Source organism: Cheilinus undulatus, linkage group 16 (assembly GCF_018320785.1).
Source record: "Cheilinus undulatus linkage group 16, ASM1832078v1, whole genome shotgun sequence".
NCBI classification, from domain to species: domain Eukaryota; kingdom Metazoa; phylum Chordata; class Actinopteri; order Labriformes; family Labridae; genus Cheilinus; species Cheilinus undulatus.
This window is the reverse complement of record NC_054880.1, coordinates 582,369-606,972: the sequence shown is the minus strand read 5'-3', so window position 1 is coordinate 606,972 and position 24,604 is coordinate 582,369. Positions and strand designations below refer to the sequence as shown.

The window sequence follows — 24,604 nt, the reverse complement described above, 5'->3', positions numbered from 1 at the left end:
CAGAGCTCTCTCAGTCTGGGTTTGGGTTTTATCAGGAACACGTGAAACTGGATTCTCACAGCCTCTGAAGGACCGGGGGGGGGGGTTCTGTACCCCCTCCTATTTATGCTCCTCTCCACTGAGACTCTAATATAACTGAACCTCAGTATATTAATCCCAGAGAACATGCTAGAGCCGTGGTTCTCAGCGTGTCTGTTCTCAGGGAGAACCTCCTGGACTATGCTTCATATCAGCCTTTATAATTCTGAGATTAGAATCTGTGGAACTGAGAGCATGGATTGTATTTAACTGTCTAAAGCAGGGGTTCTCAACGTTGGGTCAGGACCCCATTGGGGGTCGTGAGACACTAAGTGGGGGTCTCCAGATGCCTCAAAAACCTAAGAATGTTTATGACTTACACTGTTGCCACTCTACACCAATTTTGCCTATTAACAACCCGTTTTTATCCTTTTTCCCACCAATTTTGCCAATTTTAACACATTTTTGCAACTTAAAACCCATTTTTGTCCATTTTAAACCCTTCTTTTTGCCACTTCTAACCCAAATCTCTGCCTATTGTTGGCTCTCAGGATTGCCACTCTTAACCCCTTTTACCTCTTTTTAAGCCACATTTCACAATACGCCTTTTTTTGCCAGTTTCTGACTATTTCTGCCACTATTTTTGCCACTTTACTGCCATTTCAGCCACTTTTGAATCCCCTTTTACAACTTAATATGCCTATTTTTGCTACTTTAGTCCATTTTTTTTTTATTTTTTGGTTAATTTTTGCCACTTTGATTGAATTTTTGGCATTTCTAACCAATTTAGCTATTTTTTTTTCATATTTTAATTCCGTTTTTAAGAACATGATTAACATTTTTAAGAGGGCTTCTGACTGCATAAATGAATTCAGATGTGTTTCTTTGATCAGAGTGGTTATTATTCAGGTTAAATATGAAATACCACAGCTTAACTTTACAGTGGACCAGGATTTGGCTGGCCCCCAGTTTGGCTGGACCCCAGTTTGGCTGGACCCCAGAAAGCTCTCCCAGTTATCCCTCCTTATGGACAGCCTTGTCTCCGCATGACTAGTCTAGAATGTTCATGGCTGTGTTCAGCCACCTTCAGGTACAGTGGGGTCCCCGGTCTCTGAGGGTCCCCGGTCTCTGGGGGTCCCCGGTCTCTGGGGTCCCCGGTCTCTGGGGGTCCCCGGTCTCTGAGGGTCCCCGGTCTCTGGGGTCCCCGGTCTCTGGGGGTCCCCGGTCTCTGAGGGTCCCCGGTCTCTGGGGTCCCCGGTCTCTGGGGGTCCCCGGTCTCTGGTGGTCCCCGGTCTCTGGTGGTCCCCGGTCTCTGGGGGTCCCCGGTCTCTGAGGGTCCCCGGTCTCTGGGGGTCCCCGGTCTCTGGGTCTCGGCCTGGAAAGGTTGAGGACCCCTGGTCTACAGTGGAGTGTTCAGACCTTTAGAGCAGGTGTTTCTGTTCAGCCTGATGAAGGAGCATGAGTCCTGTTCTTCATTGGGTCAGGTCTCCTGGATCATGGGACAGAATGGACGCTCTATAATGGGTTCATTTTTCAGTGTGTTCGGAGCGTCATTGGCTTACACTCAGCCGCCACTCCCCCTCTAGACATGGCGCCCGTTTGATGCTTCCTCTCTAATAAGCGCTGGCGGCCCAGGCAGCGTCTACATATTTATATCTGTGGCCAGCGGTGATAAGTGATGACATCATCAGGTGACAGGCAGACTAACCTGTGGTTTCTTCCTCAGTGGTGTACCTGTGCTGCTCTCCGGACATCCTCAGGACTCTGATGGTCCAGCTCTGGAAGGAGGGGGCGGAGCTGGACCACTATGTCTTCTTCTACATCGATATATTCGCAGAGGGCCTACGGGGGCGGGACAAGGTCAGACCGTGGTACAGAGGAGACAAAGACGACTACGCCGCCCGCCAGGCCTTCAGGGTGAGACGGCTCTCTCTTGGCATATTCAAGACCTGTTTTTGTTTTCATCTAGATGATCAGGGCTCACTCAGACCTAAAACCCACTGACTCTAAATATCAGGATACTGAGGAGAAGTTAGCGGAGGTTTCCTGTAACTCTGGTTCAGTTCACACAACCACAACCATCAAATTCAGATTTAAATCATGTAAATATCACTATGCTGCTCACCTCTCTCTCTCTCTCTGCTGACCCCCCGCCCCCACCCCCACCCCCAGAGTGTGAAGGTCCTGACCTACCTGGAGCCTCAGAATCCAGAGTATCTTCAGTTTGTCGAGACGCTGAAGGACGATGCAAAGAAGATGTTTAACTTCAGCATTTCAGACTCTCTGGTACTGAGCATGCTCACTGTGACGTCTTACTGCTGAGTACAAATAACATTCTGTGGTAAAACATTTGGATACTTTACATTTTTAAACAACAGAGAAAGTCTGTGATGTGGTCCTCAGAGTCTGTGATGTGGTCCTCAGAGTCTGTGATGTGGCCCTCAGAGTCTGTGATGTGGTCTCAGAGTCTGTGATGTGGCCCTCAGAGTCTGTGATGTGGTCCTCAGAGTCTGTGATGTGGCCCTCAGAGTCTGTGATGTGGCCCTCAGAGTCTGTGATGTGGTCCTCAGAGTCTGTGATGTGGCCCTCAGAGTCTGTGATGTGGTCTCAGAGTCTGTGATATGGCCCTCAGAGTCTGTGATGTGGCCCTCAGAGTCTGTGATGTGGCCCTCAGAGTCTGTGATGTGGCCCTCAGAGTCTGTGATGTGGTCTCAGAGTCTGTGATGTGGTCTCAGAGTCTGTGATGTGGCCCTCAGAGTCTGTGATGTGGCCCTCAGAGTCTGTGATGTGGTCTCAGAGTCTGTGATGTGGCCCTCAGAGTCTGTGATGTGGCCCTCAGAGACTGTGATGTGGCCCTCAGAGTCTATGATGTGGTCTCAGAGTCTGTGATGTGGCCCTCAGAGTCTGTGATGTGGCCCTCAGAGTCTGTGATGTGGTCCTCAGAGTCTGTGATGTGGCCCTCAGAGTCTGTGATGTGGTCCTCAGAGTCTGTGATGTGGCCCTCAGAGTCTGTGATGTGGCCCTCAGAGTCTGTGATGTGGTCTCAGAGTCTGTGATGTGGCCCTCAGAGTCAGTGATGTGGTCTCAGAGTCTGTGATGTGGCCCTCAGAGTCTGTGATGTGGTCCTCAGAGTCTGTGATGTGGTCTCAGAGTCTGTGATGTGGTCCTCAGAGTCTGTGATGTGGTCCTCAGAGTCTGTGATGTGGTCTCAGAGTCTGTGATGTGGTCCTCAGAGTCTGTGATGTGGTCCTCAGAGTCTGTGATGTGGTCTCAGAGTCTGTGATGTGGTCTCAGAGTCTGTGATGTGGCCCTCAGAGACTGTGATGTGGTCTCAGAGTCTGTGATGTGGTCCTCAGAGACTGTGATGTGGTCTCAGAGACTGTGATGTGGTCTCAGAGTCTGTGATGTGGCCCTCAGAGTCTGTGATGTGGTCCTCAGAGTCTGTGATGTGGTCCTCAGAGTCTGTGATGTGGTCTCAGAGTCTGTGATGTGGTCTCAGAGTCTGTGATGTGGTCTCAGAGTCTGTGATGTGGTCCTCAGAGACTGTGATGTGGTCTCAGAGACTGTGATGTGGTCTCAGAGTCTGTGATGTGGTCTCAGAGTCTGTGATGTGGTCCTCAGAGTCTGTGATGTGGTCCTCAGAGTCTGTGATGTGGTCTCAGAGTCTGTGATGTGGTCTCAGAGTCTGTGATGTGGTCTCAGAGTCTGTGATGTGGTCCTCAGAGTCTGTGATGTGGTCTCAGAGTCTGTGATGTGGCCCTCAGAGTCTGTGATGTGGTCTCAGAGTCTGTGATGTGGTCCTCAGAGTCTGTGATGTGGTCCTCAGTGTCTGTGATGTGGCCCTCAGAGTCTGTGATGTGGTCCTCAGAGTCTGTGATGTGGTCTCAGAGTCTGTGATGTGGTCCTCAGAGTCTGTGATGTGGTCTCAGAGTCTGTGATGTGGTCCTCAGAGTCAGTGATGTGGTCTCAGAGTCTGTGATGTGGTCTCAGAGTCTGTGATGTGGTCCTCAGAGTCTGTGATGTGGCCCTCAGAGTCAGTGATGTGGTCTCAGAGTCTGTGATGTGGTCCTCAGAGTCTGTGATGTGGTCTCAGAGTCTGTGATGTGGTCCTCAGAGTCTGTGATGTGGCCCTCAGAGTCTGTGATGTGGTCTCAGAGACTGTGATGTGGCCCTCAGAGTCTGTGATGTGGTCTCAGAGACTGTGATGTGGTCCTCAGAGTCTGTGATGTGGCCCTCAGAGTCTGTGATGTGGTCTCAGAGACTGTGATGTGGCCCTCAGAGTCTGTGATGTGGTCCTCAGAGTCTGTGATGTGGCCCTCAGAGTCTGTGATGTGGTCTCAGAGACTGTGATGTGGCCCTCAGAGTCTGTGATGTGGTCTCAGAGACTGTGATGTGGCCCTCAGAGACTGTGATGTGGTCTCAGAGTCTGTGATGTGGCCCTCAGAGTCAGTGATGTGGTCTCAGAGACTGTGATGTGGCCCTCAGAGTCTGTGATGTGGCCCTCAGAGTCTGTGATGTGGTCTCAGAGACTGTGATGTGGCCCTCAGAGTCTGTGATGTGGCCCTCAGAGACTGTGATGTGGTCTCAGAGACTGTGATGTGGTCTCAGAGTCTGTGATGTGGCCCTCAGAGTCAGTGATGTGGTCTCAGAGTCTGTGATGTGGCCCTCAGAGTCAGTGATGTGGTCTCGGGTCTGTGATGTGGTCCTCAGAGTCTGTGATGTGGTCTCAGAGTCTGTGATGTGGCCCTCAGAGTCAGTGATGTGGTCTCAGAGACTGTGATGTGGCCCTCAGAGTCTGTGATGTGGCCCTCAGAGTCTGTGATGTGGTCTCAGAGACTGTGATGTGGCCCTCAGAGTCTGTGATGTGGCCCTCAGAGACTGTGATGTGGTCTCAGAGACTGTGATGTGGTCTCAGAGTCTGTGATGTGGCCCTCAGAGTCAGTGATGTGGTCTCAGAGTCTGTGATGTGGCCCTCAGAGTCAGTGATGTGGTCTCGGGTCTGTGATGTGGTCCTCAGAGTTTGTGATGTGGTCTCAGAGTCTGTAATGTGGCCCTCAGAGTCTGTGATGTGGCCCTCAGAGTCTGTGATGTGGTCTCAGAGTCTGTGATGTGGTCTCAGAGTCTGTGATGTGGTCTCAGAGTCTGTGATGTGGCCCTCAGAGTCTGTGATGTGGTCCAGAGTCTGTGATGTGGTCTCAGAGTCTGTGATGTGGTCCAGAGTCTGTGATGTGGTCCAGAGTCTGTGATGTGGTCCTCAGAGTCTGTGATGTGGTCCTCAGAGTCTGTGATGTGGTCTCAGAGACTGTGATGTGGTCTCAGAGTCTGTGATGTGGCCCTCAGAGACTGTGATGTGGTCTCAGAGACTGTGATGTGGTCTCAGAGTCTGTGATGTGGCCCTCAGAGTCTGTGATGTGGTCTCAGAGTCTGTGATGTGGTCCTCAGAGTCTGTGATGTGGTCCTCAGAGTCTGTGATGTGGTCTCAGAGTCTGTGATGTGGTCTCAGAGTCTGTGATGTGGTCTCAGAGTCTGTGATGTGGTCTCAGAGTCTGTGATGTGGCCCTCAGAGTCTGTGATGTGGTCTCAGAGTCTGTGATGTGGTCCTCAGTGTCTGTGATGTGGCCCTCAGAGTCTGTGATGTGGTCCTCAGAGTCTGTGATGTGGTCTCAGAGTCTGTGATGTGGTCCTCAGAGTCTGTGATGTGGTCTCAGAGTCTGTGATGTGGCCCTCAGAGTCTGTAATGTGGCCCTCAGAGTCTGTGATGTGGTCCTCAGAGTCTGTGATGTGGTCTCAGAGTCTGTGATGTGGTCCAGAGTCTGTGATGTGGTCCTCTGTGACTCTGCAGACAGGTCCTGGTCTTAATAAAGTCTCAATGATGTTCGTCTCAGTGTGGATGGTCACAGAATGTGACAGTGTGATGATTGTCTCTGTAGCTCCGCCCACATCCATGACTAACTGTCCTCCTTCGTTTCTTCTCCATCAGTATAACGTGATCGCTGCTGGTTTCTATGACGGCGTGATGATGTACTCCCAGGCTCTCAATGAGACTCTGAGCCAGCAGAGACTTGGACCTGGACCTGAGGGAGTGCTGAGGCCCAGGGGAGACTTGGTGACTCGGAGGATGTGGAACAGAACTTTCCAAGGTGAGGACCGCCCCTCTGCTGTCATTGGTCTGTACTCAACAGTGTCCGCCCACTTTTCAGCAGCTCTGGTTCCCGGAGTAAAATTGACCAATCAGATCCTTCGTAGCTGTTCACCGCTGAACCAGACTAAGAGCTAGCTGAGGACCGAAAAACGTCTGATTCAGCACAAAAACCACTCTAGAAAACAGAGAGAGAGGCAGAGGGACATGACTGAGGAACCACTCCTCTACAAACGGATGGAGGAACTACATTTCCCACAATCCATTGTGACTCGTTATATTAGGAGCTGTACACTGACCTTTCCCTCCTCATCTTTCCTGTGTTCTTTAATAATAATCCAGCCTAGTTTGAATATTTATCATATCTGGTGCTCATCAACAGTCTGCATTTTCGTTTGGTAGACGTTTCCATGGTTACAGCACACCTCTGCAATCAGAGACATGGCTGTGACACTTTAGGATTATGGGTAGTGTAGTATTTTTGCCTGAGATCGTATGATTGATTTTATAAATCATGAAGGTAGAACATCAGAGGGTCAGTACTTTAAAGGAGCTGTTCGTGTATTAATCCTCTGTGAAACAGCACAGCGGGACTACCCGGTTCAACTCTGGCAGCCATTTTTATTTTCCTCTCTGTAGACCTGGATGAGGAATGAAGGTGACCAGTCCTACAGGAAGATTCATGTCCAGGATGTTTGTATACCTCTGACGTGACGGCTCATAATCAGATCAGGAACAGAGAGACTGAGCAGGACTTTTCTGCAGGAGTCGCACTGTTCAGCTCTAGTCTCTCAGCCAATCAGAGCGCAGACGACAGATATCATCTCATTCATCATAAACCTCAGAGAACATGACGGTGGGAGGGAGGGGGGTGGGATCGTGGTTTCCTCCTGGTCTGTGGGTTTCCTGTCCTGGTCCGTGGTCTGGGTCCCTGACGTCCTGCCTTCATGTTCCCAGTTAACACGCTAACACGCTAACATGCTAACTCCCTGCTGAGACACAGAGCGGTGAGAACATGTGAATGTAATGACAGACCGGTCCAGGAGGAAAACTACACAATGTCATTCCCAGGGTGACCTCAGAGCTCGAGGGCTGCTGACTGGATGGTCAGGGCTCAGTGGTTAGTGGGCGGGGTTAATGATTGATCGATGGGGGTGGGAGAGAAGCTAGTTTCACATCAGAAACATGAAAACAAACTGGGCAGAGACTGGGAGAGGCTACTCAGATTAAACCTCAAAATAAACCCACAGCTTAAAAATCCTTACATCTACTTCTACTATGGCTGACATGAATGCTGCATGACTCCAGGGTCCAAGCCCTGCAGAGGCTGAGGAGCACGCTCAGAACAGCTGCCTGTCAGTAGCATTATCACTGTGAATGTCATTATAATAACTAAACCTTAATTCATCACCCTGCTACTGCTGGGCAGCCTGCATTCACCAGGAATATGACCGACTGTTCCTACTGGTGCAAAACCTTCAACAAAGCAGACGGGCAGAGACTAAGGGGTTAAAAACTCACACTGAGACAACCATCAACACTGAGACAACCATCCACACTGAGACAACCATCAACACTGAGACAACCATCCACACTGAGACAACCATCCACACTGAGACAACCATCCACACTGAGACAACCATCCACACTGAGACAACCATCCACACTGAGACAACCATCAACACTGAGACAACCATCCATACTGAGACAACCATCCACACTGAGACAACCATCAACACTAAGACAACCATCAACACTGAGACAACCATCCACACTGAGACAACCATCCACACTGAGACAACCATCAACACTGAGACAACCATCCACACTGAGACAACCATCAACACTGAGACAACCATCCACACTGAGACAACCATCCACACTGAGACAACCATCCACACTGAGACAACCATCCACACTGAGACAACCATCAACACTGAGACAACCATCCACACTGAGACAACCATCCACACTGAGACAACCATCAACACTGAGACAACCATCCACACTGAGACAACCATCAACACTGAGACAACCATCAACACTGAGACAACCATCCACACTGATGCACCATCAACACTGAGACAACCATCAACACTGAGACAACCATCCACACTGAGACAACCATCCACACTGAGACAACCATCCACACTGAGACAACCATCCACACTGAGACAACCATCCACACTGAGACAACCATCCACACTGAGACAACCATCCACACTGAGACAACCATCAACACTGAGACAACCATCCACACTGAGACAACCATCAACACTGAGACAACCATCCCACTGAGACAACCATCAACACTGAGACAACCATCAACACTGAGACAACCATCCACACTGATGCCCCATCGACACTGAGACAACCATCAACACTGAGACAACCATCCACACTGAGACAACCATCCACACTGAGACAACCATCAACACTGAGACAACCATCCACACTGAGACAACCATCAACACTGAGACAACCATCCACACTGAGACAACCATCCACACTGAGACAACCATCCACACTGAGACAACCATCCACACTGAGACAACCATCAACACTGAGACAACCATCCACACTGAGACAACCATCAACACTGAGACAACCATCAACACTGAGACAACCATCCACACTGAGACAACCATCAACACTGAGACAACCATCCACACTGATGCCCCATCAACACTGAGACAACCATCAACACTGAGACAACCATCCACACTGAGACAACCATCCACACTGAGACAACCATCAACACTGAGACAACCATCCCACTGAGACAACCATCCACACTGAGACAACCATCCACACTGAGACAACCATCAACACTGAGACAACCATCCACACTGAGACAACCATCCACACTGAGATAACCATCAACACTGAGACAACCATCCACACTGAGACAACCATCAACACTGAGATAACCATCAACACTGAGACAACCATCCACACTGAGACAACCATCCACACTGAGATAACCATCAACACTGAGACAACCATCCACACTGAGACAACCATCCACACTGAGACAACCATCAACACTGAGACAACCATCCACACTGAGACAACCATCCACACTGAGACAACCATCAACACTGAGACAACCATCCACACTGAGACAACCATCAACACTGAGACAACCATCAACACTGAGACAACCATCCACACTGATGCCCCATCGACACTGAGACAACCATCAACACTGAGACAACCATCCACACTGAGACAACCATCCACACTGAGACAACCATCAACACTGAGACAACCATCCCACTGAGACAACCATCCACACTGAGACAACCATCCACACTGAGACAACCATCAACACTGAGACAACCATCCACACTGAGACAACCATCCACACTGAGATAACCATCAACACTGAGACAACCATCCACACTGAGACAACCATCAACACTGAGACAACCATCAACACTGAGACAACCATCCACACTGAGACAACCATCCACACTGAGACAACCATCAACACTGAGACAACCATCCACACTGAGACAACCATCAACACTAAGACAACCATCCACACTGAGACAACCATCAACACTGAGACAACCATCAACACTGAGACAACCATCCACACTGATGCCCCATCGACACTGAGACAACCATCAACACTGAGACAACCATCCACACTGAGACAACCATCCACACTGAGACAACCATCCACACTGAGACAACCATCAACACTGAGACAACCATCCATACTGAGACAACCATCCACACTGAGACAACCATCAACACTAAGACAACCATCCACACTGAGACAACCATCCACACTGAGACAACCATCCACACTGAGACAACCATCAACACTGAGAACACCATCCACACTGAGACAACCATCAACACTGAGACAATTATCAACACTAAGACAACCATCAACACTGAGACAACCATCAACACTGAGACAACCATCCACACTGATGCTCCATCGACACAGAGACAACCATCAACACTGAGACAACCATCCATACTGATGCACCATCAACACTGAGACAACCATCAACACTGAGACAACCATCCACACTGATGCACCATCAACACTGAGACAACCATCCCCACTGATGCACCTTCAACACTGAGACCACCATCAACACTGAGACAACCATCAACACTGGGACAACCATCCACACTGATGCACCATTATCACTGAGACAACCATCAACACTGAGACAACCATCCACACTGGTGCACCATCAACACTGAGACAACCATCAACACTGAGAACACCATCCACACTGAGACAACCATCAACACTGAGACAACCATCCACACTGAGATAACCATCAACACTGAGACAACCATCCACACTGAGACAACCATCCACACTGAGATAACCATCAACACTGAGACAACCATCCACACTGAGACAACCATCCACACTGAGACAACCATCAACACTGAGACAACCATCCACACTGAGACAACCATCCACACTGAGACAACCATCAACACTGAGACAACCATCCACACTGAGACAACCATCAACACTGAGACAACCATCAACACTGAGACAACCATCCACACTGATGCCCCATCGACACTGAGACAACCATCAACACTGAGACAACCATCCACACTGAGACAACCATCCACACTGAGACAACCATCAACACTGAGACAACCATCCCACTGAGACAACCATCCACACTGAGACAACCATCCACACTGAGACAACCATCAACACTGAGACAACCATCCACACTGAGACAACCATCCACACTGAGATAACCATCAACACTGAGACAACCATCCACACTGAGACAACCATCAACACTGAGACAACCATCAACACTGAGACAACCATCCACACTGAGACAACCATCCACACTGAGACAACCATCAACACTGAGACAACCATCCACACTGAGACAACCATCAACACTAAGACAACCATCCACACTGAGACAACCATCAACACTGAGACAACCATCAACACTGAGACAACCATCCACACTGATGCCCCATCGACACTGAGACAACCATCAACACTGAGACAACCATCCACACTGAGACAACCATCCACACTGAGACAACCATCCACACTGAGACAACCATCCACACTGAGACAACCATCAACACTGAGACAACCATCCATACTGAGACAACCATCCACACTGAGACAACCATCAACACTAAGACAACCATCCACACTGAGACAACCATCCACACTGAGACAACCATCCACACTGAGACAACCATCAACACTGAGAACACCATCCACACTGAGACAACCATCAACACTGAGACAATTATCAACACTAAGACAACCATCAACACTGAGACAACCATCAACACTGAGACAACCATCCACACTGATGCTCCATCGACACAGAGACAACCATCAACACTGAGACAACCATCCATACTGATGCACCATCAACACTGAGACAACCATCAACACTGAGACAACCATCCACACTGATGCACCATCAACACTGAGACCACCATCAACACTGAGACAACCATCCCCACTGATGCACCTTCAACACTGAGACCACCATCAACACTGAGACAACCATCAACACTGGGACAACCATCAACACTGAGACAACCATCCACACTGAGACAACCATCAACACTGAGACAACCATCCACACTGAGACAACCATCCACACTGAGACAACCATCCACACTGAGACAACCATCCACACTGAGACAACCATCAACACTGAGACAACCATCCACACTGAGACAACCATCCACACTGAGACAACCATCCACACTGAGACAACCATCAACACTGAGACAACCATCAACACTGAGACAACCATCCACACTGATGCCCCATCGACACTGAGACAACCATCAACACTGAGACAACCATCCACACTGAGACAACCATCCACACTGAGACAACCATCAACACTGAGACAACCATCCCACTGAGACAACCATCCACACTGAGACAACCATCCACACTGAGACAACCATCAACACTGAGACAACCATCCACACTGAGACAACCATCCACACTGAGATAACCATCAACACTGAGACAACCATCCACACTGAGACAACCATCAACACTGAGACAACCATCCACACTGAGATAACCATCAACACTGAGACAACCATCCACACTGAGACAACCATCCACACTGAGATAACCATCAACACTGAGACAACCATCCACACTGAGACAACCATCCACACTGAGACAACCATCAACACTGAGACAACCATCCACACTGAGACAACCATCCACACTGAGACAACCATCAACACTGAGACAACCATCCACACTGAGACAACCATCAACACTGAGACAACCATCAACACTGAGACAACCATCCACACTGATGCCCCATCGACACTGAGACAACCATCAACACTGAGACAACCATCCACACTGAGACAACCATCCACACTGAGACAACCATCAACACTGAGACAACCATCCCACTGAGACAACCATCCACACTGAGACAACCATCCACACTGAGACAACCATCAACACTGAGACAACCATCCACACTGAGACAACCATCCACACTGAGATAACCATCAACACTGAGACAACCATCCACACTGAGACAACCATCAACACTGAGACAACCATCCACACTGAGACAACCATCCACACTGAGACAACCATCAACACTGAGACAACCATCCACACTGAGACAACCATCAACACTAAGACAACCATCCACACTGAGACAACCATCAACACTGAGACAACCATCAACACTGAGACAACCATCCACACTGATGCCCCATCGACACTGAGACAACCATCAACACTGAGACAACCATCCACACTGAGACAACCATCCACACTGAGACAACCATCCACACTGAGACAACCATCCACACTGAGACAACCATCAACACTGAGACAACCATCCATACTGAGACAACCATCCACACTGAGACAACCATCAACACTAAGACAACCATCCACACTGAGACAACCATCCACACTGAGACAACCATCCACACTGAGACAACCATCAACACTGAGAACACCATCCACACTGAGACAACCATCAACACTGAGACAATTATCAACACTAAGACAACCATCAACACTGAGACAACCATCAACACTGAGACAACCATCCACACTGATGCTCCATCGACACAGAGACAACCATCAACACTGAGACAACCATCCATACTGATGCACCATCAACACTGAGACAACCATCAACACTGAGACAACCATCCACACTGATGCACCATCAACACTGAGACCACCATCAACACTGAGACAACCATCCCCACTGATGCACCTTCAACACTGAGACCACCATCAACACTGAGACAACCATCAACACTGGGACAACCATCCACACTGATGCACCATTATCACTGAGACAACCATCAACACTGAGACAACCATCCACACTGGTGCACCATCAACACTGAGACAACCATCAACACTGAGACAACCATCCACACTGAGACAACCATCAACACTGAGACAACCATCAACACTGATGCACCATCAACACCTAGACCACCATCAACACTGAGACAACCATTGGTTCCACAACTTTACAACTAGAAGAATGTATGGGACCACACTAATATATTTCAGAAACCCCTTAAAAGTGTCTTTCAGAGTAGTTAGGGTTTATTAAGAGAACACACTAATGTCTTTTTCCAGGACAGGATGAGACAGGAAGTCATCACTCAGCAGCTCCAGGATAAACCATGACATCTCATGATGTTAGTGTGGATCACAGAACAGGGAGACCATAAGAGTATGGAGAATGTTAGAGAGAATGTACACTGACATTAAAAAGAGGTCTCTTTCAGTCTTTATTATTGTCTGTTTTCATGTAGGCAGCCGACCTATCAGGTCAAGAATCTCAGCAGCTAATGTTTGTGGAGCCGTGAAGCTTTAACCTTTAGATGATTTAAACCACAACAAAGCAAAGAACAACGTCCTGCTCCATAAAACTGTCTGAGCTCTGAGTGTCTGCCAGCCGATGCTGTTGTTTTAAACTCCAGATGATAAACTCTGACGGAGACAAACACTGAGGACAGACAGAGGACCCTTTTTAAAAGAAATGGTTGTTTCTCCTGATTTCTGAGGCTGGCTTCAAACAGGAAATGGAACTGCCAGAAAACACACTGACTGTCAGTAATATTCAGATTGTCTCTGACCAACAGGGACGAGGGGTTTGCTGGGGGTCCAGGTGTTTAAAACAAACAGGAAGTGGCCATCCATCACAGGAAGTGGCACTCAGAAGCAGGACTCAGCTGGAGATGACAGAGTAATGGGAGCACATGTCTGCAGGAGTGACATTTTTATGAATGATATTCACATAAACAGCACTGATAAACAACAGCGTGTTATTGGATCAGTCCGTTCACACATGCAGCTGAGCCGTCGTGACCTCTCCATTGGTGTGTGATAGCTCAGAAGGAGAACTTCCACTTTTGGCTCCAGCACGTTTTTTCTGAAAACAGCAGGAGCATTTTCAAGTTTCATGTCTTATGGGGCGGTGGGGGTCTTGATGCCTGACCAGGTAAGAACCACTGATCCAAAGGATGGTGGAGGTAAAAATACAAAGGTGACAAAGATGTAGAGAAGCAGTGGAGGAACCCCGTATCTCTGATTTCCATGGTGAGCTGATGTGAGAGCGCAGCAGGAAGTAGTGAGGAAACACCCCCAGGTGTGAGGAAGTGATGACATTAACGTCCTGACAGAGACTGAGGTGATCTCTGAGTAGAGACCAGAGCTAGACCAGAAAGATCAGTATTCTACATGGCGGTCTCTCTCTCCCCTGTAGCCCCGCCCCCACCCTCCATCCAGCATCAGTGATCAGGTTTCAGGAACAGTCAGTATGATAGGTCAGGTGTTAAACCATCATCACCCACCTCGCTCTCTGATTGGTCGGTTCAGGCACAAGCAACTGCTCTAATATCAGCTTCACCTTTATTGTGAAAGGTCAGCCATGTTTCCTGCTGCAGGAAGCTGATGTTTTCACTGGGGTCAAAGGTTAGAGTGAGTGATGAATCAGCAAAAACAAACAGCAGTCTGTTCAGGTTAAACCTGTTGAAGAGCGTGTTAGAGGTTCTACTGAGGTCTGTTTACCTGTAACGTCAGGAAGTGACATCACACCTGAAATTACCGCCCTCAGGTCCCTAAAGGTCACTAACCGTTCTGAAGTTCTGGACCCTGACAGACCCAGTCATGGCCCTCCACAGTAGATCAGACCCCCTAGTGGTCAGACCTGTCCTCAGAACTTTCTGGACCCTGATAGACCCAGTCATGGCCCTCCACAGTAGATCAGACCCCTAGTGGTCAGACCTGTCCTCAGAACTTTCTGGACCCTGATAGACCCAGTCATGGCCCTCCACAGTAGATCAGACCCCCTAGTGGTCAGACCTGTCCTCAGAACTTTCTGGACCCTGATAGACCCAGTCATGGCCCTCCACAGTAGATCAGACCCCCTAGTGGTCAGACCTGTCCTCAGAACTTTCTGGACCCTGATAGACCCAGTCATAGCCCTCCACAGTAGATCAGACCCTTCTGGACCCTGATAGACCCAGTCATAGCCCTCCACAGTAGATCAGACCCCTAGTGGTCAGACCTGTCCTCAGAACTTTCTGGACCCTGATAGACCCAGTCATAGCCCTCCACAGTAGATCAGACCCCTAGTGGTCAGACCTGTCCTCAGAACCTTCTGGACCCTGATAGACCCAGTCATGGCCCTCCACAGTAGATCAGGTCTCTTCATCTTTTTCAAGCTCTTATTGATGACTATGATAAAAATATTCTATTGTTTAAAATGTGCACCGCTGTTTTACACATTTTCAGCATTTTTCTGGCAGTTTTGACACTTTATGAGATTTTTTTGCCCACTTTTGCCTCTCAACCCATTTTGACACTTTAACTGCTTTTCACCTCTTTTTTCGGACCATTGGTACCCTTTAAACCCAGCTGTTCCTTTTTAAACCCACTCTTTTACACCTTTGGAGCAGGTTTTTTTCCTCTTTCTGGCCCATTTTAACCACGTTCCCCTCCACTATTCCAAGTATTCAGTATTTTTCTGTTACAGTTGTTTCAGTTCCTCTTTTATTCCCTGTCATCCTGACATTTGTCCCCATCATATCTGAGCTCTGAAGTCTGTTGTTCTTTGCTAATAGTTCAGCGTTGGCCTCACCAGTGAAAGGCTGTATTGTGTTACAGCACTGATAAATGTGAGTTATTATTCAGGTTAGAATTAAACATGGTTATCACAGATTCTCTTCAGAATGGATCATGATTGTGCTGACCTCCACGGGTTTGACTCAGAGTTTAATGTGACCACTTTAAACAGAGTCCTGGTCCTGGTTTAAAACACAGGAATGAATGAATGTTACATGAAACAGAGGAGAGGACAGTCAGTGACGGGACACAAACAACGGGGGGGAATTAGATTGTCCTGCTGTTATCATTCAGCACACACACATTAACACACACACAGACAGTCAGAGGTCATCAATCACTGAGCATGTGCGTCAGAGGAGGAGGAGCTGATGACAGGGGGGTGAAGAGAGCCTTTATTCCCTAAAACAGCTGATTATTTTAGATTCTACATCTCTGAGTTTATCTCCAATATTCCTCCATCATCCTGGTGTGAAATGATTCCACTAATCAGCCTTTACTGTGAAAAATATAAAACCTTTATGGACTGCACGGGTCTTTTATTTTAAAGTTTGAACCAACAATTTTCAAGTATTATCATCTAAGGGCTGGAATTAACTAATTTCACTCAAATGACTGTAATAGAGTCGTTTTCTTCTTTTATTTCTGTGAGTACTTCTAGACATCAGGACTTTTACCTCGGTGCATTTGGAGGAAGAATTTGAAGTTTAAAGATATTTATTAAATCAAAGCTAAACTAAGAAGCAGCTCTGAAAACAGCTTTTTAATTTGACCTTGATACAGCCTCTGAGAACAGCCTGACCTCTCACCTTTGACCTTCTGTGGCTGACCCTCCTTAAATATCTCTGATCCAGCCTCTGAGAACAGCCTGACCTCTCACCTTTGACCTTCTCAGTGATCAGCAGTCTTCCCATGGTTGTGGTTGTGTGAACTGAACCAGAGGTGCTGGAACCTTTGCTCGCTGGACTCCTCAGTATTCTGATATTAGAGACAGAGGATTTGAGGTTTTTGTTAATCACCAAGATTAAAACAAAGAACGTCCTGAAATGTTTCATATGTATGAGACAGATTTAGGTCATATAGGAGTTGTTGAAGTAAATGGGGTACACAGTGACCTTTGACATGCTGTTCTTATTTCCATGGATGCATCTGTTCAGACTTGGTGCTTGTCTTGGGCGGAGCCTGGCGTGTGGAGCTTCTAGCAGTGGTTGGAGGCTGATGTGGCACCCGCCCACCCTCCACAGAGACTGTTTTAATCAGGAATCATGTAGACCCTCCTCCTGTGTTCCTACAGGACTAACAGGCCCCGTGGAGATGGACGAGTCAGGGGACAGACAGATCGACTTCGCCGTGTGGGACATGACAGATACCAAGTCTGGAGAGTTTCAGGTAAAACACCTGTGTCGTCATGATATCACACCTGTCTGCATGTTAAAGGTCCTGTATCTATTAACAGGACTAAGGCGGGGCTAACAGACCCTTTCAGAGCTTCTTATGGAGCCAAAACGGCGAGTAAAAAACACAGGTCATTTCTCTCCATGGATTTGATTATTCGCCAACACCTGAGGTAATCACAGACAGGTAGGGATGGACAGGAAGTAACACTCAGGTAGCTTGTGGTCACTCTACCTTGGATGGTGACGACTTTATAATAGTCAAACCCACCGTGGCGGAAACGGGACACTGGGTGTCAAAGACTTGACAAAAGGACTGACCCTTCTTTGTGTGTGCAGGTGGTCTGTGTATATAACAGCAGTATTAAACAGCTGGTCATGAAGAGTGGGCGGAGCTTCCGGTGGCCGGGTGGCTCTCCACCTGTGGACGTCCCAGAGTGTGGCTTCAAGAATGACAAACCAGCCTGCCTCGCACGTACGTTCACGCAAACACTGTTTTTTTTTTTTTTTTTATTTTATTGCAACACCAAAAACTTTGTGTAACAAACAAGTACACAAGACATACAGGCAGACAGGCCAGCTGGTTTTACAGACTAGTTGATCAGTTGGTCTATGTAATATATTTAACTGTGTGGGGGAGTGTGTATGAGTGTGTGTGTGGGGGCGGGGGTGTGTGTGTGTGAGTGTGTGAGTGTGTATGTGATTTCCTCTGAAGACAGTGCCCCAAGCTTGACAGAGAAAAATAAATAAACAAATAATAGTAATTAAATAAATAAAATAAAATAAAATAAAATAAAATAAGAGGTTGCAGGTAGTCAGGCCACAAAAGACACAGATAGAATAAAGCTGAACTAATGCTGAGAGCAAGGCCTTCATGCCCTAACTATTAAAGCCATCAGACAGCTAGGGTAGCAATCTCGATACCACTAAGGAGACAAAATAAATGAACTAATAATTTAATTGTTCTATAGTGACCAAAGTCAGTCCTTAAGAGGAATGCAGACCATACCGTCTCCCAAGGCAGCTGGACCCAGTTCAGGCACCGCTAAGGTGCATCAGATTTCAACAGCACAGTTGTTCAAGCAAGTTAGTAAGACAAGTTTTCCATCTATACCTCAAGACATCTTTTTTTTTTTTTTTTTGCCCTGAGGATTGTTTAATAAGCCAAAGACCGTAAGAGATTGGACCTCCTCTCTCGACAAACAGCCCCCAGACCCTCAGGAGGGAACCTATTCATCAGAAAGAGCCATGGCCAATCATGTGAATTCTTTGCCTCTTAAAAAAAGGGCTTGAATTGGGCTTGGTCCCCTGGGGGACAGCCCCCAGACCCTGCGGAGGGAGCCTGTCCACCCAGGCATGGATCAGCCAGCCAAAATTGCCCTTGTGAGTTAATTCGGACTTGCTCTTTTCCACGCCATCCTTCTAAAAGAAAGCATTATTAGGACCTTACTGCCAGGGAGACGATGTTAGCTACAACTGCTGCCACCACTTAATAATAAGAATAAGAATAAGAATAAGAATAAGAATAAGAATAAGAATAAAAATAAGAATAAGAATAAAAATAAGAAGAAGAATAATAATAAGAAGAAGAAGAAATAAGAAGAAGAAGAAGAAGAAGAATAAAAATAAGAAGAAGAATAAAAATAATAATAAGAAGAAGAATAAAAATAAGAATAAGAATAAGAATAAAAATAAGAATAAGAATAAAAATAAGAATAAGAATAAGAATAAGAATAAAAATAAGAATAAGAATAAGAATAAAAATAAGAATAAGAATAAAAATAAGAATAAGAATAAAAATAAGAAGAAGAAGAAGAAGAAGAATAAAAAATAAGAATAAGAATAAAAATAAGAATAAGAATAAGAATAAAAATAATAATAATAATAAGAAGAATAAAAATAAGAATAAGAATAAAAATAAGAAGAAGAATAATAATAAGAAGAAGAAAAAATAAGAATAAGAATAAGAAGAAGAATAAAAATAAGAAGAAGAATAAAAATAAGAAGAAGAAGAAGAATAAAAATAAGAATAAGAATAAGAATAAAAATAAGAAGAAGAATAAAAATAAGAAGAAGAATAATAATAAGAAGAAGAAAAAATAAGAATAAGAAGAAGAAGAAGAATAAAAATAAGAAGAAGAATAAAAATAATAATAATAAGAAGAATAAAAATAAGAATAAGAATAAGAATAAGAATAAAAATAAGAATAAGAATAAAAATAAGAATAAGAATAAAAATAAGAAGAAGAAGAAGAAGAAGAAGAAGAATTGTGGTGATAAGAAGGAGAAGAAGAAGAATTACAGTGATAGTAGTGATAATAATAATAATGCTCTCCATAGCTGTTATCATAATAATAATAGAACTAGCTTATGATTAATAGTTTCCAAGGTTTGGGGGTGTGTATCCAAAAAGTTGTCAGAGGAAATAGAAGAGGGTAAAAGGAGAAGGAAAGAAAGATAAATGTACATGTTATATGTGGTTGTGGTAAGGCAAATAATAGCATTTATATATGTGTGTGTGTGTGTGTGTGTGTGTGTGTGTGATGACAGGCCAGTATTGCATAATAAACATCATCATAATAACAAAAATGTGGATGGATGAGTATTAATAGAGATAGCAGTAATATATCTCAACAGTAATAATAAAATAAAATATAGTACCAATAATATTATTAACCCTTGTAATAACGGCCACAACCATGATAAGAATAATAGTAATTTGAACCAAAACAAAACAAATAAAACAAAAAAGATACAACAATAATGGAGGTGGTGGAAGTAACAATAATAATAACAATAATAACAACCAAAATAATAATAATAATAACAACACTAACAATAATAATAATAATAATAACAACACTAACAATAATAATAATAATAATAACAACACTAACAATAATAATAATAATAATAATAACAACACTAACAATAATAATAATAATAATAATAACAACACTAACAATAATAATAATAATAATAATAACAACACTAACAATAATAATAATAATAATAACAACACTAACAATAATAATAATAATAATAACAACACTAACAATAATAATAATAATAATAACAACACTAACAATAATAATAATAATAATAATAACAACACTAACAATAATAATAATAATAATAACAACACTAACAATAATAATAATAATAATAATAACAACACTAACAATAATAATAATAATAATAACAACACTAACAATAATAATAATAATAATAACAACACTAACAATAATAATAATAATAATAATAACAACACTAACAATAATAATAATAATAATAACAACACTAACAATAATAATAATAATAATGCCTTGAACTCCTAGTCATACTGAACACTGGTTGATACAACTTTATATTATATATTTTAGTCAGATATTTGGCACATACCTATATGCATAAAACATGCAATACACAATAATAATAAAAAGAAATTATTAAAGAGTAATAATAATAATAATAATAAGAAAACAAACAAAAAAATAATAATCATAATATATTTGTGTTTGTGGGTGAATGTGTAAAAGTCCAACCAGCTGTTTATATGAAATAATGATAATGGTAAGAACAATGATGATGACAGTACTATTACTTCTACCATTACTTCCAGTAATAATAATGATAATAACAATTATGATGATAATAATTATAGTGATAATATTCATTATAATAACAATCATAATTATTATAATGATAGTAATAATACTGATAATATCAATACTACTACTTCTACTGCCACTGCTACTAATAATAATGATAATAATACCACTACTACTACTAATAATAATAATAGTAATAGTTATTATAATAATAATTATAATGATGATTGAAAAAAACAAATAAGATAAATATAGGGAATTTAATGGTGGTCAGTCAGAAAAAAGAAAACAAAAACAAAAGAAATTGGAATTATGAAGTGAGGATGGTGGTGGTGGTAAATGACAGAGAAATTAAGGTCATTGCTTTAGTTAGAATGTCAAATAGATATTGGTGACAGTTAGGCAGGTCATGATTGTAGGAAGGTAGTAAATGGGAGCCAGGCAGAATTATGATCAAGGTTATTGTTAGAGGAGTTTGTATTTTCTAGGGAGATGTAATCTATGAGCAGGTTTTTCCAGTGTGTGATGGTTGTTAAGTGCCGTGATTTCCAGTTCATGAGTATAGTCTTCTTGGAGATAGCGCCACAAGAAGTAAACAGCTGTGTGTCTTGTCCAAATGTATTGTGGATATGTTTCCTAGTAAACAGAGGGAGGGACAGAGTGGGATGTGGCAGCCCATGACTTGTGATAATGTCTCTGTAATATTTTTCCAGAATTGTTGGACAGGTGTGCAGTGCCAGGTTGCATGAATGTAGGTATCTGTGCAGTTTTGTTTGCAGTGTGAACAATATTCAGAGGAGAAGCCCATTTTGTGCATTTTCTGTCCAGTCAGATGAGTTCTATGGAGGATTTTGTATTGTATAAGCTGTAGATTGGTGTTTTTTGTCATGAAGTAGATGTTCTTGCAGATCTGGGACCAGAAGTCAGCATCGGGAGCAATAGAGAGGTCAGACTGCCATTTTTCTGAGGGTATGGAGAGTGTTGGATCTGTCTGTGATAATAGTTTGTATATTTTAGATAGAAGTTTCTCTACGGAGGAGATATTAATGAGAGCAGAGGCTGAAGAGGGGAGGTCCAAGTTTATATTCCTGTTTTTCAGTTTTGATTGGATAGATGATGTGACCTGTAGATATTGTAGGAACTGATGGCTCCCACTGCTGAACTTCTGGGCCAGGAGGGGAAATGAAGTCAGGGTGTTATTGTAGAAAATGTGTTTGAGGTGAGTGATCCCTTTATCTTCCCATGTGCTTAAGTGTAATGATTGTTTATTGCTGATGAAGTCCGGATTGAGCCAGATCGGGGTGAAGAGTGAGGGTGCCAAGGTGGAGTTAGTAATGTTGTAGTATTCCCACCAGGCTGTCAGAGTGGCTGATATTGTAGGGCTTTGGAAACAGGGGTGTTTTTAACAGTCTGAGAAATGGTAAATCTGAGATATGGATGTCTTTACTAACTGCTTGTTCTGTATCTAACCAAGTGCTATCTGACTGAGTGGGGTGGGTCCATTTATAGATATATTGGAGTTGATTTGCCAGTGAATAACGGTGAAAGTTTGGTGCATTGAGTCCGCCTAATGTTTCTGGTTTCTGAAGTGTGGCCAGTTTGATTCTTGGAGGTTTATTTTTCCAGTAAAATTTGTTGATGGATGAGTCGAGGGAGTTGAACCAGGTGAGAGGTGGGTGGGACGGGATCACTGAGAGGAGGTAGCTGATTTTGGGGAGGACTGTCATCTTAACTGTTGCTATTCTGCCTAAAATAGATAGAGGGGGGTTCATCCATGGTTGGAGATCGTCGTTTATTGTTCTGAGTAGTAGGTTGAAACTAAGACTGATCAGCTCTGACAGCCTGGGGGAAATGTGGATGCCTAAATAAGTGATGTGACTAGTGCAGAAGGGATGGGTGTGGTAAGGGCTGCCACATCCAGACTGCTGCTGGTTAGTGGGAGTATGGAGGATTTGTTCCAGTTGATGGAGTCGTCTGAGATGTGGGAGAATGAGCTGATGACTTTTATTACTTCTTGTATTGATGGCTGTGGATTCTGAATAAAGAGTAATATATCATCTGCATAGAGGCTGATTTCATGGTGCATGCTGGGAGTTTGGAGTCCAGTTATGAGGGGATTCTGACGGATGGCTGCTGCTAAGGGTTCGATGAAAATGGTGAACAGAGAGGGGGAGAGTGGGCATCCTTGCCTGGTCCCCCTGTGCAGAGTGAAGCGTTGTGAGGTTTGTCCGTTAGTAATGACTGTGGCTGTAGGTGAGGTGTACCCAGTTAATAAATGATCCCCAAAGCCAAATCTGTGGAGGGTGTTGATGAGGAATGACCAGTTTACTCTGTCGAAGGCTTTTTCTGCATCTAAGGTGGCTATGATGGATTTATGGTGGTGTGTGGCTGAGTGGTGCATTCAACTGAACAGTCTGTGTGTGTTATTGGATGAGTCACTTAAGTGCTTCACAGTTCACATGGTAAATGGTACATTACTTACTGACAGCAAAAACCAAAATGGCTGACAAGATGGCTGACAAGATGGTTGCCACTAATCTACCTGGGTTAGAGTCTCCTTGCAAATCCGTTTAAAATCACCAAAATACTATGCCATCCATGTGCCATGAAAGCACTGTTGGCAATAAAGTGATTTTTTTGTTCATTTTTGGGGGACATTTAATCACTTTGGTGTTTCTGACTGTGTTTTTTTTGTAAGGGGCCTGGGAGCACATGGTGATCAGCAATAGAACTTTTTTTGGCATCAAGCTTCCTGGAGCATATCATTTTGTAAAGAACGTTGGAAAACATGGCGACAACAACTAAGAAGTTGGCAGAAGAGCTGGAAGAGATAAAAAAAACACTCAATTTCATGTCTGAAGAGATCAGCAAGGTGGTCAAGCAGCAAGCCAGTCTCATGGGACTAGTGGAAGAGGTCCGTGAGTTGAAGGCCACAATCAAACTTAAAGACCAGAAGATTCAACTACTGGAAGAAAGGATTGATGACTTGGAGCAGTACTCTAGGGGAAATGATCTGATCATCACTGGGCTGGATACCAGACATCGCAGCTATGCCAGGGCTGCAGCCAGTGACCAGCAAGGTGAGGATGCACCACCTGAAGAACTGCTTACACTAGAGACACAAGTTGTTCAATTCTTGAACAGTAAGAACATTGATTTGGACAGTGAGAACATCTCAGCCTGCCACAGCCTTCCACGTAAGGATAAAAATGCCAAACCAACCATTGTTGTTCATTTTACCAACACAAAGCATAAGATTAATGTACAACGACAGGCAAAAAGACTAAAGGGCACAGGGGTGTATATAAAT

General features: G+C 44.6%; 1 protein-coding gene across 2 annotated transcripts in view; it reads left to right on the top strand.

Moving 5' to 3' along the window:
• LOC121524024 (atrial natriuretic peptide receptor 1-like) overlaps positions 1-24,604 on the top strand; it is a 61,367-nt gene that overhangs the window by 5,742 nt on the left and 31,021 nt on the right. Inside the window, exons 3-7 of one of the 2 annotated variants that reach the window (XM_041809189.1) lie at positions 1,745-1,935; positions 2,191-2,304; positions 5,999-6,158; positions 17,584-17,678; positions 18,023-18,158. In XM_041809189.1, coding sequence (XP_041665123.1) covers positions 1,745-1,935; positions 2,191-2,304; positions 5,999-6,158; positions 17,584-17,678; positions 18,023-18,158 — 696 coding nt within the window. The remainder of the gene's footprint in view (positions 1-1,744; positions 1,936-2,190; positions 2,305-5,998; positions 6,159-17,583; positions 17,679-18,022; positions 18,159-24,604) is intronic. The other variant, XM_041809190.1, reaches the window with a different exon arrangement.